The 14,077-nt window shown below is 43.1% G+C and overlaps 2 protein-coding genes across 3 annotated transcripts; both read right to left on the bottom strand.

The window, feature by feature from the left end:
• Nucleotides 1-4,636: 4,636 nt before the first annotated feature.
• LOC141834749 (heparanase-like protein 3) lies at nucleotides 4,637-7,942 on the bottom strand. 2 transcript variants are annotated; one of them, XM_074722098.1, is made up of 9 exons: nucleotides 7,565-7,942; nucleotides 6,869-6,905; nucleotides 6,561-6,744; nucleotides 6,329-6,477; nucleotides 5,957-6,190; nucleotides 5,673-5,862; nucleotides 5,460-5,585; nucleotides 5,274-5,373; nucleotides 4,637-5,184 (listed from the first exon to the last, which is right to left on the bottom strand). In XM_074722098.1, the coding sequence occupies exons 1-9, from the start codon at nucleotides 7,814-7,816 to the stop codon at nucleotides 4,804-4,806; spliced, it is 1,653 nt and encodes a 550-aa protein (XP_074578199.1). In that variant the 5' UTR covers nucleotides 7,817-7,942; the 3' UTR covers nucleotides 4,637-4,803. The 2 variants fall into 2 exon arrangements, with proteins under 2 accessions (XP_074578199.1, XP_074578200.1); XM_074722099.1 differs by lacking the exon at nucleotides 6,869-6,905 and having other exon boundaries at nucleotides 7,565-7,612.
• A 1,092-nt stretch (nucleotides 7,943-9,034) lies between these two features.
• Nucleotides 9,035-13,620, bottom strand: LOC141835315 (putative beta-1,4-xylosyltransferase IRX14). Its single transcript, XM_074722760.1, has 4 exons — nucleotides 12,672-13,620; nucleotides 12,007-12,564; nucleotides 9,619-9,868; nucleotides 9,035-9,510 (listed from the first exon to the last, which is right to left on the bottom strand). The coding sequence occupies exons 1-3, from the start codon at nucleotides 13,427-13,429 to the stop codon at nucleotides 9,634-9,636; spliced, it is 1,551 nt and encodes a 516-aa protein (XP_074578861.1). The 5' UTR covers nucleotides 13,430-13,620; the 3' UTR covers nucleotides 9,035-9,510; nucleotides 9,619-9,633.
• Nucleotides 13,621-14,077: the final 457 nt, after the last annotated feature.

Genomic DNA, 14,077 nt, shown 5'->3' with positions numbered 1-14,077 from the left:
TTATTAAACCCTAGATCCGGTTCTTTTCCTTTACGCGGTCGCGATTTCTTTCCTCTCCTCTTCGCCGACTGCGCTCGGATCTCGTCGGAAACGATGGGTAAGCATCGTCCTCCCTTCTTCCTCGTTTATTTTTCGTTGTGGGTTCGGTTTCGCCGCCGGAGTGCACCTAGCCGGGCGCGGGCCGCCGCCGGTGCGCGGCCGGCCGCTGGCGGCCGCTGGCGGCCCCTGCTTGGCCCTGGCCGGGCGCAGGGAGGTGGTGGCCGGCGCGGGGAGGTGCTGGCCGGCCGCTGGCGACCGCTGTCGGCCCCTGCTTGGCCCTGGCCGGGTGCGGGGACGCCGTCGGTGCGCTGGCGGCCGCTGGCGGCCCCTGCTTGGCCGTGGCCGGGCGCGAGCCACCGGCGATCGGCGCGGGGAGGTGGCGGTCGGCTCCAGGTGGTGCTGGCCGGGCGCGGGGAGGCGCCGGTCGGCACAGGGACGTGCTGGCCGGCCGCGGGAGGAGCCGGTCGGCGCAGGGAGGTGGTGGCCGGCGCGGGGAGGTGCTGGCCGGCCGCGGGGAGGCGCTGGCGTGCGCGGGGAGGCGCTGGTCGGCGCGGGAAGGTGCTGCCCGGCATGGGGAGGTGTTGGCCGGGCGCGGGTAGGCGCTGGTCGGCGCGGGGAGGTGCTGGCCGGCGTGGGGAGGTGCTGTCCGGGCGCGGGGAGGTGCTGTCCGGGCGCGGGGAGGCACCGATCGGCACGGGGAGGTGTTGGCGGGACCTGGCCGGTGCTTGCATTGGTGTAGGATACATGATGTTAATTTAGTTTAGTGTGTTGTATAAATATTACATAATTTTTAAGATACATGATGTGAATTTAGTGTTGATTAATTTTTTAATATTGTTTTTGCAGGTTTACACGTTTCGTGAATTCTAGCATACTCCTGCTTTGAGGGCATGCGGTCCTACGTATACTTTTGCTTTCACCTGTTGTAAGTATAATTTTGTTATTGTTAATTGATATATAAACATGATTATTACATTTTCTATTTAACTATAGCGATAGGAGTTACATGATATTTTTTATTTTGCTAAGGAAAAAAATGTCATGTAATTTTCTATCGCTGTAGTTAAATAGATCAAGTAATGACCTGCCAAATCTGTAAGTTTAATTTTGTTATTGTTAAAAGCATTTACCATGATTGTCTTATATATTTTATGATTGTTATAGAGTTTAATTATGATATGTTTTGTATGTCTTTTAATATAGTTTTTATCTCTCTAAATCCACAACTCTCAAATCATAAATCGTAAACCGTAAACTTTAAAATGTTAAACCCTTAAATTTGTTTAACTTTAAACCTGAAAACCTAAACCATATCGGCGATCCGAAAACCCTTAAATTTTGTGTAGGAATTTTTTATAAGCATTATTTTAGTTATTTGGTAGTTGATTAGACCTGTAAGTTAATAATTTTTATATTGTTACTAATACTATTTAATTTTTTTAGCAGGTGGTTTTTTTAAACAAATCCAAAAAAAAGGTAATTCTTTACCTATTTAATTTATAGGTTTTAGTTTTTATTGCATCTGAATGATATTACTTTATCTCTGTTTTTATTTTTGTATGCAGGCGAATAAAAGATAGTGACGAAGAATCCAACAGAGTTTCTGGGGGACCACGATGATCTTCTTCCTATCTTTTATTCATATCTCATCTAATTTGTTTAGACTTTGTATGAATTTGATGGATTTTGATGATGCGCGTTGTTACTTTGACTTTGTATGGATTTCTCGGTGGACCAGTACTTTGTATGGATTGTTTATGGATATTATTTGATTTGTTATGGAGTTTGTATCTGATGTTTGGATTGTATGGATTGTTATGGAGTTTGTATATGATGTTTGGATTGTTTATGATGTTTGGATTGTATGGATGGTTATGGATTTGATATACTTGTTTGAATGTTATGTGAATTGTTTGGATTGTTATAGATTTGATATGGTTGATTGTTACAGGTTAAATGTATTTGTAAATCGATCCGATTTGATCGATATTATATGTATTACAGGAATATTAAAAAAATAAATTGTTGTTGTTTATTTTTTTAAATTTTGCAACGAAATTTACGACGAAAATCAAATTCATCGTCAATTGGCGATGAATTTTACGACGAAACAGTGATCGTTGCAATTACATCGTAACTTACTATTTATCGATTATTTGCGATGAAAACTAAATTCGTTGCAGAATTCGTCGCCAATTGGCGACGAATTTTTATTCGTCGCCATTTGGCGACGAACACATAATTCGTCGCCAATTGGCGATGAAATAGGTGTTCGTCGCCAAAATGCGATGAACAATGATTCGTCGCCAATTGGCGACGAACACATAATTCGTCGCCAATTGGCGACGAAACCGATTCGTCGCCAATTGACGACAAATTCGACGACAAATTTAGTTTTTCGTTGCAAATATGTGCGACAAACATCAATTTTTCGTCGCAGAAGTTTGGCGACGATTTGATAGCAACGAAAATTTTTCATCGCAAATTTCGTTAGAAATCTTTTTGCGACGAATTTTTTGACAAAATTCGTCGTAAATTTTGTCGCAGAATGCTTTTTTTTTAGTGATTGTGCTAATTTTATTTTGTAAACAAATAAAGTTTCTTAAAATCAAAGAGTTCAATTGACCAATCAGAGTGAATAAGCACATATCTATTTCGATCCAAGTCTACGTGTGTGATCCGAGAAGCGCTAAGAGAAGTACTGCAATTTTGTTCATACTAGATTGATAAGCGATTGTTTATATTATTTTTATATTCATACTTCATCTCATATTATTTATGCTTGTGTTCAATTTTGTGAGCAGTTTCTCTGCCTTCGGAAGATTTTCAAAAAGGAAAAAAATAGTAAACGGCACCCGTTATTCTTTGACTCCCCTTTAATACAACTTCCCGATCCTACAATATTTATTTCTTTTAACTGGAAATGATATACCTTCAAGTGTGGGCTCCTTGACTTTCATAGGATTAGCATGGACGCTTCTCCTCCTCCTTCTGTACTAGTGTGGGTTTTTCATGAAGCTTTAACAGTTTCATCCATAGATCATGGGCATTCTTGTACTCACTGATCCGGATGGAACGACGTGGACAAAACAGGTAGGATAAGGGGGGCCCCCAGAAGACACGTGGCCCGAATCTCAGGCACACACTTGTCCCAGAGAAGCGGAATACGGACACCTTAGCCCCGCAGCCAGGAACAGCACCCCACACATGCCACACAACCAACCCCGCTAAAGTAACGAACATCTGCACCGAAGACATCGCACAGAACCAGGCAGGCATACTAGCCCCCAACCCACCTCCCAGTTAGGGCAAAGGCAGGACCAACACACCGGACCAATTCCTGCAGACCCACCTGATACCTCACAAGGAAGTAAAACCACAACCAAAGGACAACCTCCTAAGTAGGTCGCCGCAACATAAGCCGACCTCGTCACCAGGTCGCCGCACTATAAGCCGACCTCATCACCAGGTCGCCACATCATAAGCCGACCTACACCGGAGGCCGACAGGTGCCAGGGGCCAGCGCCCAACTGTGGGCGCCCGGCCCTACCTAGAAGAAAGGTCTCCTATTACGACCCACATAAGAAGGCCAAAAGGGACCCGCTTACCTACACCGCTAGGAATACCAGCTAGGAGCGCCTCACAGCAGTACATTTCACCTCCGCAGGTTGGCCACACCCAACAAGGGGATAACACCAAAGCTGAGAGAACCAAGCTCCTTCGCGACATCTATCCACAAGAGACACTCCAGCCAATCGCAACCCTTCAAAGAAGATAAGAGGTAGGGGAGGACCGCCGGATCTGAAGAACTTTTCACACAGCGGACCCTGTCAGTCCGCCATCTCCTCCAATCCCAAACAGCTAGATCCGAAGATATCGCCCCCTCCTCTTGCTCTATATAAACCGCACAGGTACGACATCAAACCCATCTTGAATCCGAGGGGTACATTTCTACTTTTCTGGTGATCTGACTTGAGCGTCGGAGTGGCCACGCCGGGATCCCCCGGCGCCCAGCTAATCCGTGTTTCCAGTGCCCCCCCTGCAGGTCCTTTCTCCTCCGCGGTCTCGGGATTGGGCGACGCGGCCACCCCCCTGTCCGGTGATTCTGCTGTCGTCGGTAACGAGCCGGAACACTCACCTATTCTGCACAAGAGGTTATTACGCAAAATATTTATTAATAATTCCATTACCTTAAATTTCTATCCAACTTGAATCTCTGAATTTTACCTTCAATCCACTTTTCTTTCTTTAGGACTTTGCGATTCTTGTTCTTTGGTTTTTTGAAATTCTCTCTAAAGGCAAACTATTGTTCTACGTTGATTCGTAGAAAGGCCTCCATCCTTGTTCTCCACAAGTCAAATCCTCCTAACTAGAATGGTGGTGGTACCCATTTTCAAATCCAAATCCAAATCCATCTCGAAACTCCATCAATTCTAAAGATTTGACAATTAATCCAATCAAGATCCACTCCTCTCGCAAAGTAAATATACTACTAGGCTTTTTATGGACTACAATGGATGGATGGTGCAAGTATCAATTATTGAGATAGCGATACAACAACAACCATTATGGAATTATGAAGGAAAAGTGACTTTTGCAATTAATTTCTGCCAGATGATTGCCGACAGAGTTCAATAATTCTAACCACACCATTAATTATTCAATCAAACTTAAGAACATAATCGCAATCCTCGGCCATGAGAGTGGACTACTTGGCAATCCGCTCTGAATGCATCAACCAACCCCCTACCCTTCTTAGACTATCTACCTCCTACAAGCTTGAGCATGAATATAACTAATGTGGACAAAAACGATGGAAAATGGTGCAACTCTAATTGGCTCTGTCGCGTCGACTTTGACAGGTTCGAGCTCCGGAATATTACCATTCGAGTCCACAGACAAGATATTACCATTCAGCAGCATTGTCTGGCTGTGAATATCGTCGTTCTTCGATGTCAAGTGGTACTCTTCCCTGCTGAATTCAGATGTCTTCCCCAGCCTCGGCAAGTGGTAGATCTTTGTTCTGTGATTTGTAAGATGATGAAGTTTTGTTATGGACGAGGAGGAGTAAGATGCCTGGGTGGTGACGAACACTTGTGTCGTAGAGTTGCCACTGAGATTGATCAAAAGTAGTGTGATTCCCTGCTGCCAATGAAAAGATAGATAGATAGATAGAGGTTTATTAAGTCAGAGAACCAATGAAAAAGGGATTTTGATAAATACAGTAAGCTTACTGTGTCTCTGGCACAGTGGCCATATGCCCTTATCATGTTTGTGCCAGTGAATTTTGTTGATAAAACTCGTCTACCCATCAACCGATGCCACAACAGTGCACTGCGTCGAACGAGTAAAAGTAAAATGAGATGAGGCTCTCTTCATAGACAAGGATTCAAAAATGGATTGTCTAGTGGAAATTGAACCTGTAGTAATCAGGATTTGGGTGGTAGGTGGTGGTGTTAAGTAGGCCATAGTTTCCTCCTATCAATGATTGCCTACAATAAGTCTTGGTGTCGTATTTAGCCGACATGCCCAGTTGATCCAAGTACCTAGCAACTCCAAAAGGCTAATAATTTGTCCGGAAAGAGACTTCTGTAAAGGTGCTGTCTAGTAAAGAAATGATAGTATTGGCTCACCAGAAGCTGAAAACAAAGGAATCAGTCACTAGATGGTGACCGCTGTTGTAAGCGCCTCCAGCTTCGCCAACCCAGGCAGTGGTGGAAGTCCCTCCGCGGCTGAGGATCCTTTGCAGGTCGCTAAATGTGCTGGCTTCACCATCCAGGTAAGAGGGGTCGAGAATTTTCTCAACCAAATGCTGGTCCACTCCTGATTCAATAACACAGCTTGTTCAAAGTTAGTGCACTGGAGAGAGGGATGTTACTAGTATGAGTCTAATGCTGGTAGAAGATTAATTAGTCACCTGGACCGAGATTATAGATGTGGTGAGTGATTACATCGAGAAAGTCGGGTTTTGTATTGCTGATGATTTCACCGAACCAATTGGAATCAAAAAAGCCCCCTGGTGCCAACACCAATGGTTTGCTTTGGTAGCCATGGTAAATGTCATTAATGATGGATTTGAGGTTGATCACATCAGCAGCATACTGATCTGCTTCAATTCTTGTTCCAACTCCAGATCCACTTAGTTCGTTTCCTAGGATGCAAGAGATTAATGAAATCTATCGACATATTGAGAAAACAGTCTTATATCCAAAAATAGTGAAAAAAAAAACAATTTCTGACTCTACAACTTCATTATATAATTTTTGATTGCGGTAGATCAAATAATTACCAAGCTCCCAACCATGGATGGTATAACCCTTGTCGACGGTATAATGAATAAAAGAAGCAGCATTGCTGTAGTTCCAAGGTCCAACTAGAGAACCATCACTCTGAGGTATTCTTCCATTAAGAGCATTCAAACCAAAGATGATGACAGCCCTGAAGCCAAACCTATAATTCTTAAACAAAAGGAGTAACCGAAACACGAGTAAGTGGAATTCAACTTTACAAGAGATTACTACCCGGCCTTGTTGAAGAACTCATTGAGTTCATCCCATCTAGGCAGTGGTAAGCAACCTTGAGTAAAACCAAACATCTCAGAAGTGCTCTTGCTGAATGGAGTACAAGGTTGTTTTGGATCCCCTGTGTCATATATGACCTTATCTTGCAAGGAGCCTCCTAGACGAAGTTTTAGCGGAGAGAATGCTGAAGAAAGAAACATGCAACACAAGAAGAAAAAAATTGATGGAAAGAAAAGGTATCAATCTTGATTATTTAAGAAGTAATTAAGATAACAAAATATGCTGTGACTTAGTTACTGTTTTCCCACCTTTGACAGCATTCAACAAGACAGGGTTGGAAAGATTCTGCATCAGAGTACAATTCCATACACAAGTGTCAATCATGACCTCTAAATCAATGCTTTCTACAAACATGTTATCATTTAAAAAGAGACTGCAGGTAGAAACTGAAACACACAGACTTTTTAATGTTTAGGAACATTTTTCTAAATAAAGTCATGCAATTGAATGACTACATGGGAGATTCATCAAGTTGCATGGACTACAAACATCTGCCATCTTAAATAACATAGTTTTTCTTTCTTAAGCAATAGGATGGAGAAGAAATTAGATAACAATTCCAATAGATCAAAATATATGGTTTGATGTGAAGGAATAGCTAAGAAGGATTAAGAGTGAATTCAGCAAATTCACATTCCAACGAAATGTATGAATAACTACTCCATCAGAAATGAAGAGGATGAGATAATAATCCTGAGAACCAGAATACCTTAAATACCTTTAGACATAATGGTCCGGCAAACAATTTCTTTTGTGCGTTTGAAATTTTAGAACAAAGAAAGCATGTAAAGTTAAGCATGGAGCATAGTCCTCGATAAAGGAGGTAAGGCAAGCAGGAGCATTTGAATGTTGAATAGCAAGTTGGAAATAGAAACTTCAACGCCTAAAAAAAAGAAGCCACATTTGAAGGTCGTGATGCAGAAAGACGCAGCAAATTAACTGACCAGGTTAAGGAGGGAAGCGAAGCCCCAACTACATGTCCCATAATCGCACTTGTCAGGAGGCCACCAATCCAGAGTAGCACACACAAAATCGTCGTCGGTCACCGCAATGAAGGCCGTGGTGTCCACCGCCACGGAGGCGTCGTGGGAACCGAGAGTCCCTGGTCCGCCGGAGAAAACGGCGACCGGTCCTGCAAGCCATAAAAATCCCCAGAAACAGAAGCCGAGCAGCTGAGCGAGAAGACCGCCGCCCATACGCCCGCCGCGTGGCGTCAGAAAGAGTGCAGCCGGGCCGGCTATGGAAATGGCATGGCCTCATTTCGCGAGGAAGGGGAATAAGCGCGGCGGTGGGTTTCCATTGCTTTGAAGGCAAAGAATGGAATTTTGTCCTTTCCTTTCCTTTCCTTTCTTTTGGTGGAGGGATGAAGGCTGAGGAGTAAGGGCAAGGCAAACTGCAGTGCTTGCTTGATTGCAAGGGAAGTCCTACTCTACTCTACTCTACTCTGGTGGACCAGCAGGGCAGGTCTCAAAGAGATATGAATGGCCAGCAGTGGGAGGTGGGAGGCATGTGAGGAGAAGCAAGCGGCGGATGGATTCTTGCGCTGCGCGTCTGAATCTTAATGGCAGACAGCCACAACAAACGTAGCAGCTCCATGTAGATACGCCCCGCAATATCTGGCAACCACTTCTCACCCTAGCCGTTTGTTCTAGGGAGTGAGCTTCTAGCAATTGAAGTGAAGTTGTAGCAAAGTAGGTAGAATTGGATGTCGGTCAGAATCATAAAGAGTGAACTCCTACAGGTTCAGGTAGGTGAAGCAAGGAGGATCATAAATTCGTAAAAAGTAAGCTCCTCATAGATCACGAAGAATCAGATATTTGACAAAATCCAGTGAGATTCTGATAGGTGAAATTTTGATAGGTCGAGGAGAATATAATACTTGACAAAAGTCTCAGAGGTGAATCTTCAAGCAAATGGAAGTCTTAAAATTAGAATTTTTCAAATGAAATTCATCATCCAGTAATTTTACACGGTCGGTCCCAAGACTATTTGTGAAAAGATAAATCGAAAAATTACAATTGACCACAACAGAGAAAGATATTATCTCAGTTTCGTTGAGATTCGATCCTTATCTACTTCAACAATTTTACTCCGTCATAATCAACTCAATTATACTCTGAAAGTTAGAATTAGAACTCACTCCTAATGATTTGGAGTCTCAGAGATGGATGTCCAAGTTTATCTGGATTAAATAGAACTCAAAGGCTAGAGGCTTGTCGAGGAAGTCTCGAGGTATGAAGCAAGATCTGCTTGAAGTCACGTAAGAATAGTGTTTGAGTGAACTATATTTTGGTTTTGTAGAAGTTTTCTAATTGTGTGTTCGAGTATGGAACATGTGTTCTGTAGAAGTAAGATCAATCGACTAATATACATTCTTTTTTTCTTTTCTTGAAATAAAAAATACAGAAATAAAATAAATAAAAACAGTGACCAATCTTAATATCAGTTTGCATACAGAAGGGTAATATAACTAACGTATACAGATTCAAGTGTCATATTAAACAATAAAATGGTCATTTGTGAAATAACACATGAATGAACCAAAAAGATTATTCAAGATCATGTGAGAGCTGAAGAACAGGAATCAGTAGTAGACTAAGGGCTCTTCCAAGGTGCACTTTTTGTTCAACATCTAACGCTGGAGGAGTCTGAATGCATCTTGAATCAAATTAATATATTAGACAAAAAAAACTTCATATATGTTAACAAAAGCATTCTTCATTCCACATCACCACCACATGAACCCTGCAGAAGCTTAAATGCAAATCTTGTTCTAATCGTTAGCTTTGCATGAAAGAATGCACATTCTAAGAATTTGCTGTTCAATTTGTTACCACCCGCGTGCTCGACACAAGTTGCAGCATTCCTCGTGAAGCTATTTCCAAGGAAACTGCATCATATGTTGGAGAATAGGTACTTGTTAAATCAGAAATCTTACCATGTGAAGAAGGATCACATGAATTCAACACATTGTTACAGAGAAAGGTTTGAACACTACCTCTTTGCTGGAACCTCATTTCACGTTCCTGATGGACAAATCTGAAACTTGTGTATTTACATTAGCCTCGCGCTTCTTTTTCTTCCTATAGCTATTCTTAGACCTAGAAGATTTACTTTTCTTTGAAACGTGCTCTCTGGTGTGGTCTTCATCATCTGCCATCTGTTGAAACACAAGGTCGGGAGGTGCCTCGGGCCAAGGAGTTCGTTTTGCAGGAACAATGATCTCCAAACGAGGATCTATCACCCATCTACATTAAACCAAAAGCCAATAAGCAATATATTTAGAATAGTGCTAGGCAACATCTTTGAAATGCTTATTGTATGAGTGAGTTGAAAAATCCATGCAAGAACTCAAGTTCCATTGACACATGATGCAAGATCTATCTATATGTAAAATTTATGTCAAACCAGCATTTACTGTTGTCAAGACTAAGACTCCTTGACCAGATAACTATGTTTCTTGTTCTGGGATAAGAACAGTCATACACATTCCCATTAGAACAGCCTTTTCAAGGGTGGTAAGCAAGCAATGAGCAATGAGCAATGAGCAATGAAACAATGAGCAATAAACTTATAGTGCCATCTGATGACTTACTACCTTTGCCTATAAATCCAAAATCTAATTCAAACAAAAGTTACTGTATGTTATGTAAAAGAATGTTTAAGACTGGAAATTTTAACACTTTGGCTATGAAAACTTCAAAAATTATGAGATTAAAATATGAATATGACTGATCTCCTCCTCTTCCTGGATAACGAAAGAAAGCATATGAGAAAAACATGGCAATTTTCTGAAATTATTTTCTCAATTTGGACAAACAATAAACACAAGCTGTCTCACAACTTAAAAGTTTAATCACTTTTAGTAAGTTGTTGATATATCTATAACTTTGTAGGCCTATACATTTCCTCTTCATCATAACAGTCATGCAGACATCCATGCCTTAAAAGAGAAAAAGGTCAAAGTGACTGCACTTGCCATGTGACTGGATTCCCTCTAGGTGTAAATGTGCAAAAGCATTCATTTAGTGGGGACCTACCTCGTGGTAAATACAAAACCATCTGGAGCGATACAAGATATCCTATTCAATCAGAGTGCTAAATGAAGAAGGTTATCATCTCATGTTGGAAAAACAGGCATGAAAATCTCAATTATTTGGGTCAGATATAATGTTTTATCCATCAAATCACTTTTTAATATGTTAAATAAGATTTTCTTTGGTCTTTCTTGATCATTGACACCTTAACTTTAACTGAATTGTATATGTTGGAGAATATATATACACAATGTATCATCCATCATTAAGTTTTACAGCGTACTGAATTATTCTTCTCCATTCTCCTTACCATTTAGCAATTGTCTAGCATACATTTAGTCAGAATTGAATGATCAAATTGAAAAAGGAGGAGACTGTAGATTTAACTTCCATGAAAATGAGGCGGAGAGCAATAAAGAAAGGTTTGAAGAAAAGAACATATAGGGAAAATAGCTACCTGAACTAATCCTCTAAGTCATAACTCTGCTTGTGGATCAAACTACCAAAATTATACTTTTTTTTATCTCTCCTGTATTACAGATTAGAAAAAGAAGATTACCTGCAATGATCACCTTGTCTGTCCAACCATGATGCTAATGATTTTGAAAGTGGGGAAATGGTATTCTGACTTCAAAAGCAAACTAGTAAACTTGCAGAAGTATGACCTTCGTTGAACTATTTTTGCAGAAATATAACTAAAGAAGCGATTTTGCAGAATTACCACTGTAATAACACATTCCCGAAGAGACACTATACCATCACAGACACTATACCATCACGGATAGCCCACGGAAGTTTCCCACAAGTGCCCACCTTACCCTAGTCACACCCCAACTTAGCTCTATAATGCAAATCATAGACTAATTGGAAAGACTTATAAGTCCTAAATGAGTCAAGTATCATGGCCATGAAAGTTAACTCCAAATTTTCTAAGTAGGCTGGATCATGGCATTATCATCGACTGGGAGTCATTCTAGGTTTAGTTATTTATATGTTCTTGAAGCAAAAGTGGTAACTATTTGATTAAGTCCTACATTAGATACATTATATTAAGTTATATGATAATGATATAAAGAGACACCAATGAAGCAAATTCTTTCGAAGTATTTTTCATATCAAGACTAGGAATTTTACTAAAAAATTCCTGGAGGACAAGATAGAACTTTTAAACCAAAAGGAATGAGCAGCGTTACTGAGATAGTTTGCTTGCCAAATTTTTATCAGGGCTTTGGATTTGAAAATTTCAGCTGCATTTAGTTATCCTAAAGAACCAATTAGCTCAGGAATATGAACTAGTTAAGAGGAACAAAGGAAAACAAAACAAAAGATTGTCAATTAGCAAAACTAACCTAGTAGGGAACTTGCTATCATAACGTGCTTCAGCCCGAAGCCACCAGAGCAGAACCTTCTTCCCGCAGTTACCTAGTGGCTCAACTGACGTCGCATCCTTCAGCAAATCAAGTGGGCTCTCGATCTCCTCCCCGTTAATCCCAACATCATCAAGATCTCGAACCCAATTGGGCTTTCCCTCCGCCTCCTTCCATAGTAATCTCGAGTTAAGCACAAAACCAGACCATTCGAGCTTCGAAGGCAACACAGTCACTCCTTCGCCCACGAAGATGGCAGCTTTTTTTGCATACGGTAAGGTGTTGAAGGTGTGCCAGCCGATCAAGTGGCCCGAGGAGTTGCAGGCCGGACCTTGGATCGGCAAATGCGAGAGTTCCTTCTCTCCCTCCCGCTGTTGCTTCCGCGATGAAGTATCGGGAGCCGCGGAATGCGCTAGAATTCCCACCGATACCGCGCCCATCCACTCCACCTTCTGGATCTCGTCGAAGAGCTCCATGGTGTGGACGTTGCTGTCATCTGCGAACAGGACGATCCCGTCCAATCTTCGTTCCCGGATAACTCTGATTTCGAAGAAACAAAGTTCGCAATGAATAATAAATTATTATTATTATTAAAAAAACCATCTTGGAAGAGGAAGAGGCGACAATCGGGCCGAAAGGGCACACACCTGAGGGCGTAGAGGCGCATCCGGGCTTCGAGGCGGTGTCTGTCGCTCCAGACAACCGACATCTGCTCGCGAAAGGGGAGGTGGAGGACGGGAACGAGGGAGCTGGAGAGGATCGCGGAAGTCTCGTTGGAGAGACCGCCGGCCTCAACGACGAGCCAGGTGAGGGGGTGCGGGACAAGCATGAGAGAGTGGAGGAGGCCGGTGAGATGGAGGGCTTGGAAGGTGCGGGCATAGGTCGGCGTGACGACTAGAATGGGGCGGGGATTCTTCACTCCGTATTGGAGGCGCTGCTCCTGCTGTACTCGGGCGAGGATCTCATGGGCGAGCGCGACCTCGGCAGGGTCTGGATGCGGCCAGGGCCGCACGCGGATACCGTGGCGTCCGACCACGACGCGTCTAGAAGCGAGGGATTTGGAGGTGGGCGGGGGCGGCGGAGGCAGGACTGCCGGCTGCGGCAGGGAGGAGGGAAGGGCGACAGCGGGCTGCTGGCGGACGAGGGGGAGGTGAAGGTGGTGGCGGGGGAAGGAGGAGGAGGAGGGAGGGAGAGGAGAAAAGAGGAGGAGGAAAAGGAGGCGGGAGAAGCGGAATCCGGCGGCGGCGGAGACAAGGCAGCAGAGAACGTGGAAGGCAGGCCAGAAGATGACTCCAGGAGACTTGAAAGAGGACCCGTCAGCTGGGGCGGCAACGCCCCCGCCATCCCCGGCGGAGGATCGAGTGTACGCACGGCGGTTGGCCTGCTGAACCGCCGACTGCTTCATGGCCAAATAATCTCCACGCTACTCGACCTCGCCGATTTGCTCCTCCGCCGGATCTCACGAGCCAAACCAAAAGGAAGGTCGGATTTTGAAACGGAGAAGGTGGGTTTGGTGGATCGAGGCCAGCGTGGGGCCGCGGCAGAGGGGGAGAGGTGGTGGTTTGGACAGGGAAGGATTTGGAGGCTTCCTTCAATCCTTGCCTTTCCTTGCCTTGCCTCGCTTTCTTTTGCTGGCTGGCTGGCTTGCTGGCGTGCGTGCCCATCACTAACCACGGCTGGAGTGCGGTTTGATTAATCCGCCATTTTGCCTTTCTCTTAATTCCTTTATGTTATGTATTTTAGAATCCACGGTCCAATAAAAATAATTACGAGGAATAAAATAGTTAAATTTAGGGGAATATTTGGTGCATAATTTTGTCAATAACAAATATTTATCTGCGCATCAAGTTGACTTTTTTAATGGTGGCTCCATATGTTTCAGCTTTTGAAAGCTGCACTTGAACGAATCCAGATTTTTAAAATTAAACAACAAGGATTTCCTTTCCAACCAAATCCAATACAATACAATACAACACAATGGACGTGGTCGCCTTGCTTGGTCAAAATTATGCATACGCAAATTGAATTGTCAATTCTACTTGATATTTACCCA

The sequence above is a fragment of the Curcuma longa genome, chromosome 9 (assembly GCF_044706935.1).
Source record: "Curcuma longa cultivar G26 ecotype Majalengka, Jawa Barat chromosome 9, ITB_CL_G26_1.1, whole genome shotgun sequence".
NCBI lineage: Eukaryota > Viridiplantae > Streptophyta > Magnoliopsida > Zingiberales > Zingiberaceae > Curcuma > Curcuma longa.
This window is presented reverse-complemented; position numbering and strand designations above follow the sequence as displayed.

Excerpts from the sequence above, each read along its gene's own strand:
- LOC141834749 (XM_074722098.1), bottom strand. The coding sequence starts at position 7,816 with ATGGGCGGCGGTCTTCTCGCTCAGCTGCTCGGCTTCTGTTTCTGGGGA. Across the intron at positions 6,745-6,868 it reads CTTGTTGAATGCTGTCAAAG|CATTCTCTCCGCTAAAACTT; the intron begins GTGGGAAAACAG and ends TTCTTTCTTCAG. Across the intron at positions 5,374-5,459 it reads CCAAATCCTGATTACTACAG|TGCACTGTTGTGGCATCGGT; the intron begins GTTCAATTTCCA and ends CGTTCGACGCAG.
- LOC141835315 (XM_074722760.1), bottom strand. The coding sequence starts at position 13,429 with ATGAAGCAGTCGGCGGTTCAGCAGGCCAACCGCCGTGCGTACACTCGA. Across the intron at positions 12,565-12,671 it reads ATGCGCCTCTACGCCCTCAG|AGTTATCCGGGAACGAAGAT; the intron begins GTGTGTGCCCTT and ends CTTCGAAATCAG. Across the intron at positions 9,869-12,006 it reads GATAGCAAGTTCCCTACTAG|ATGGGTGATAGATCCTCGTT; the intron begins GTTAGTTTTGCT and ends GGTTTAATGTAG.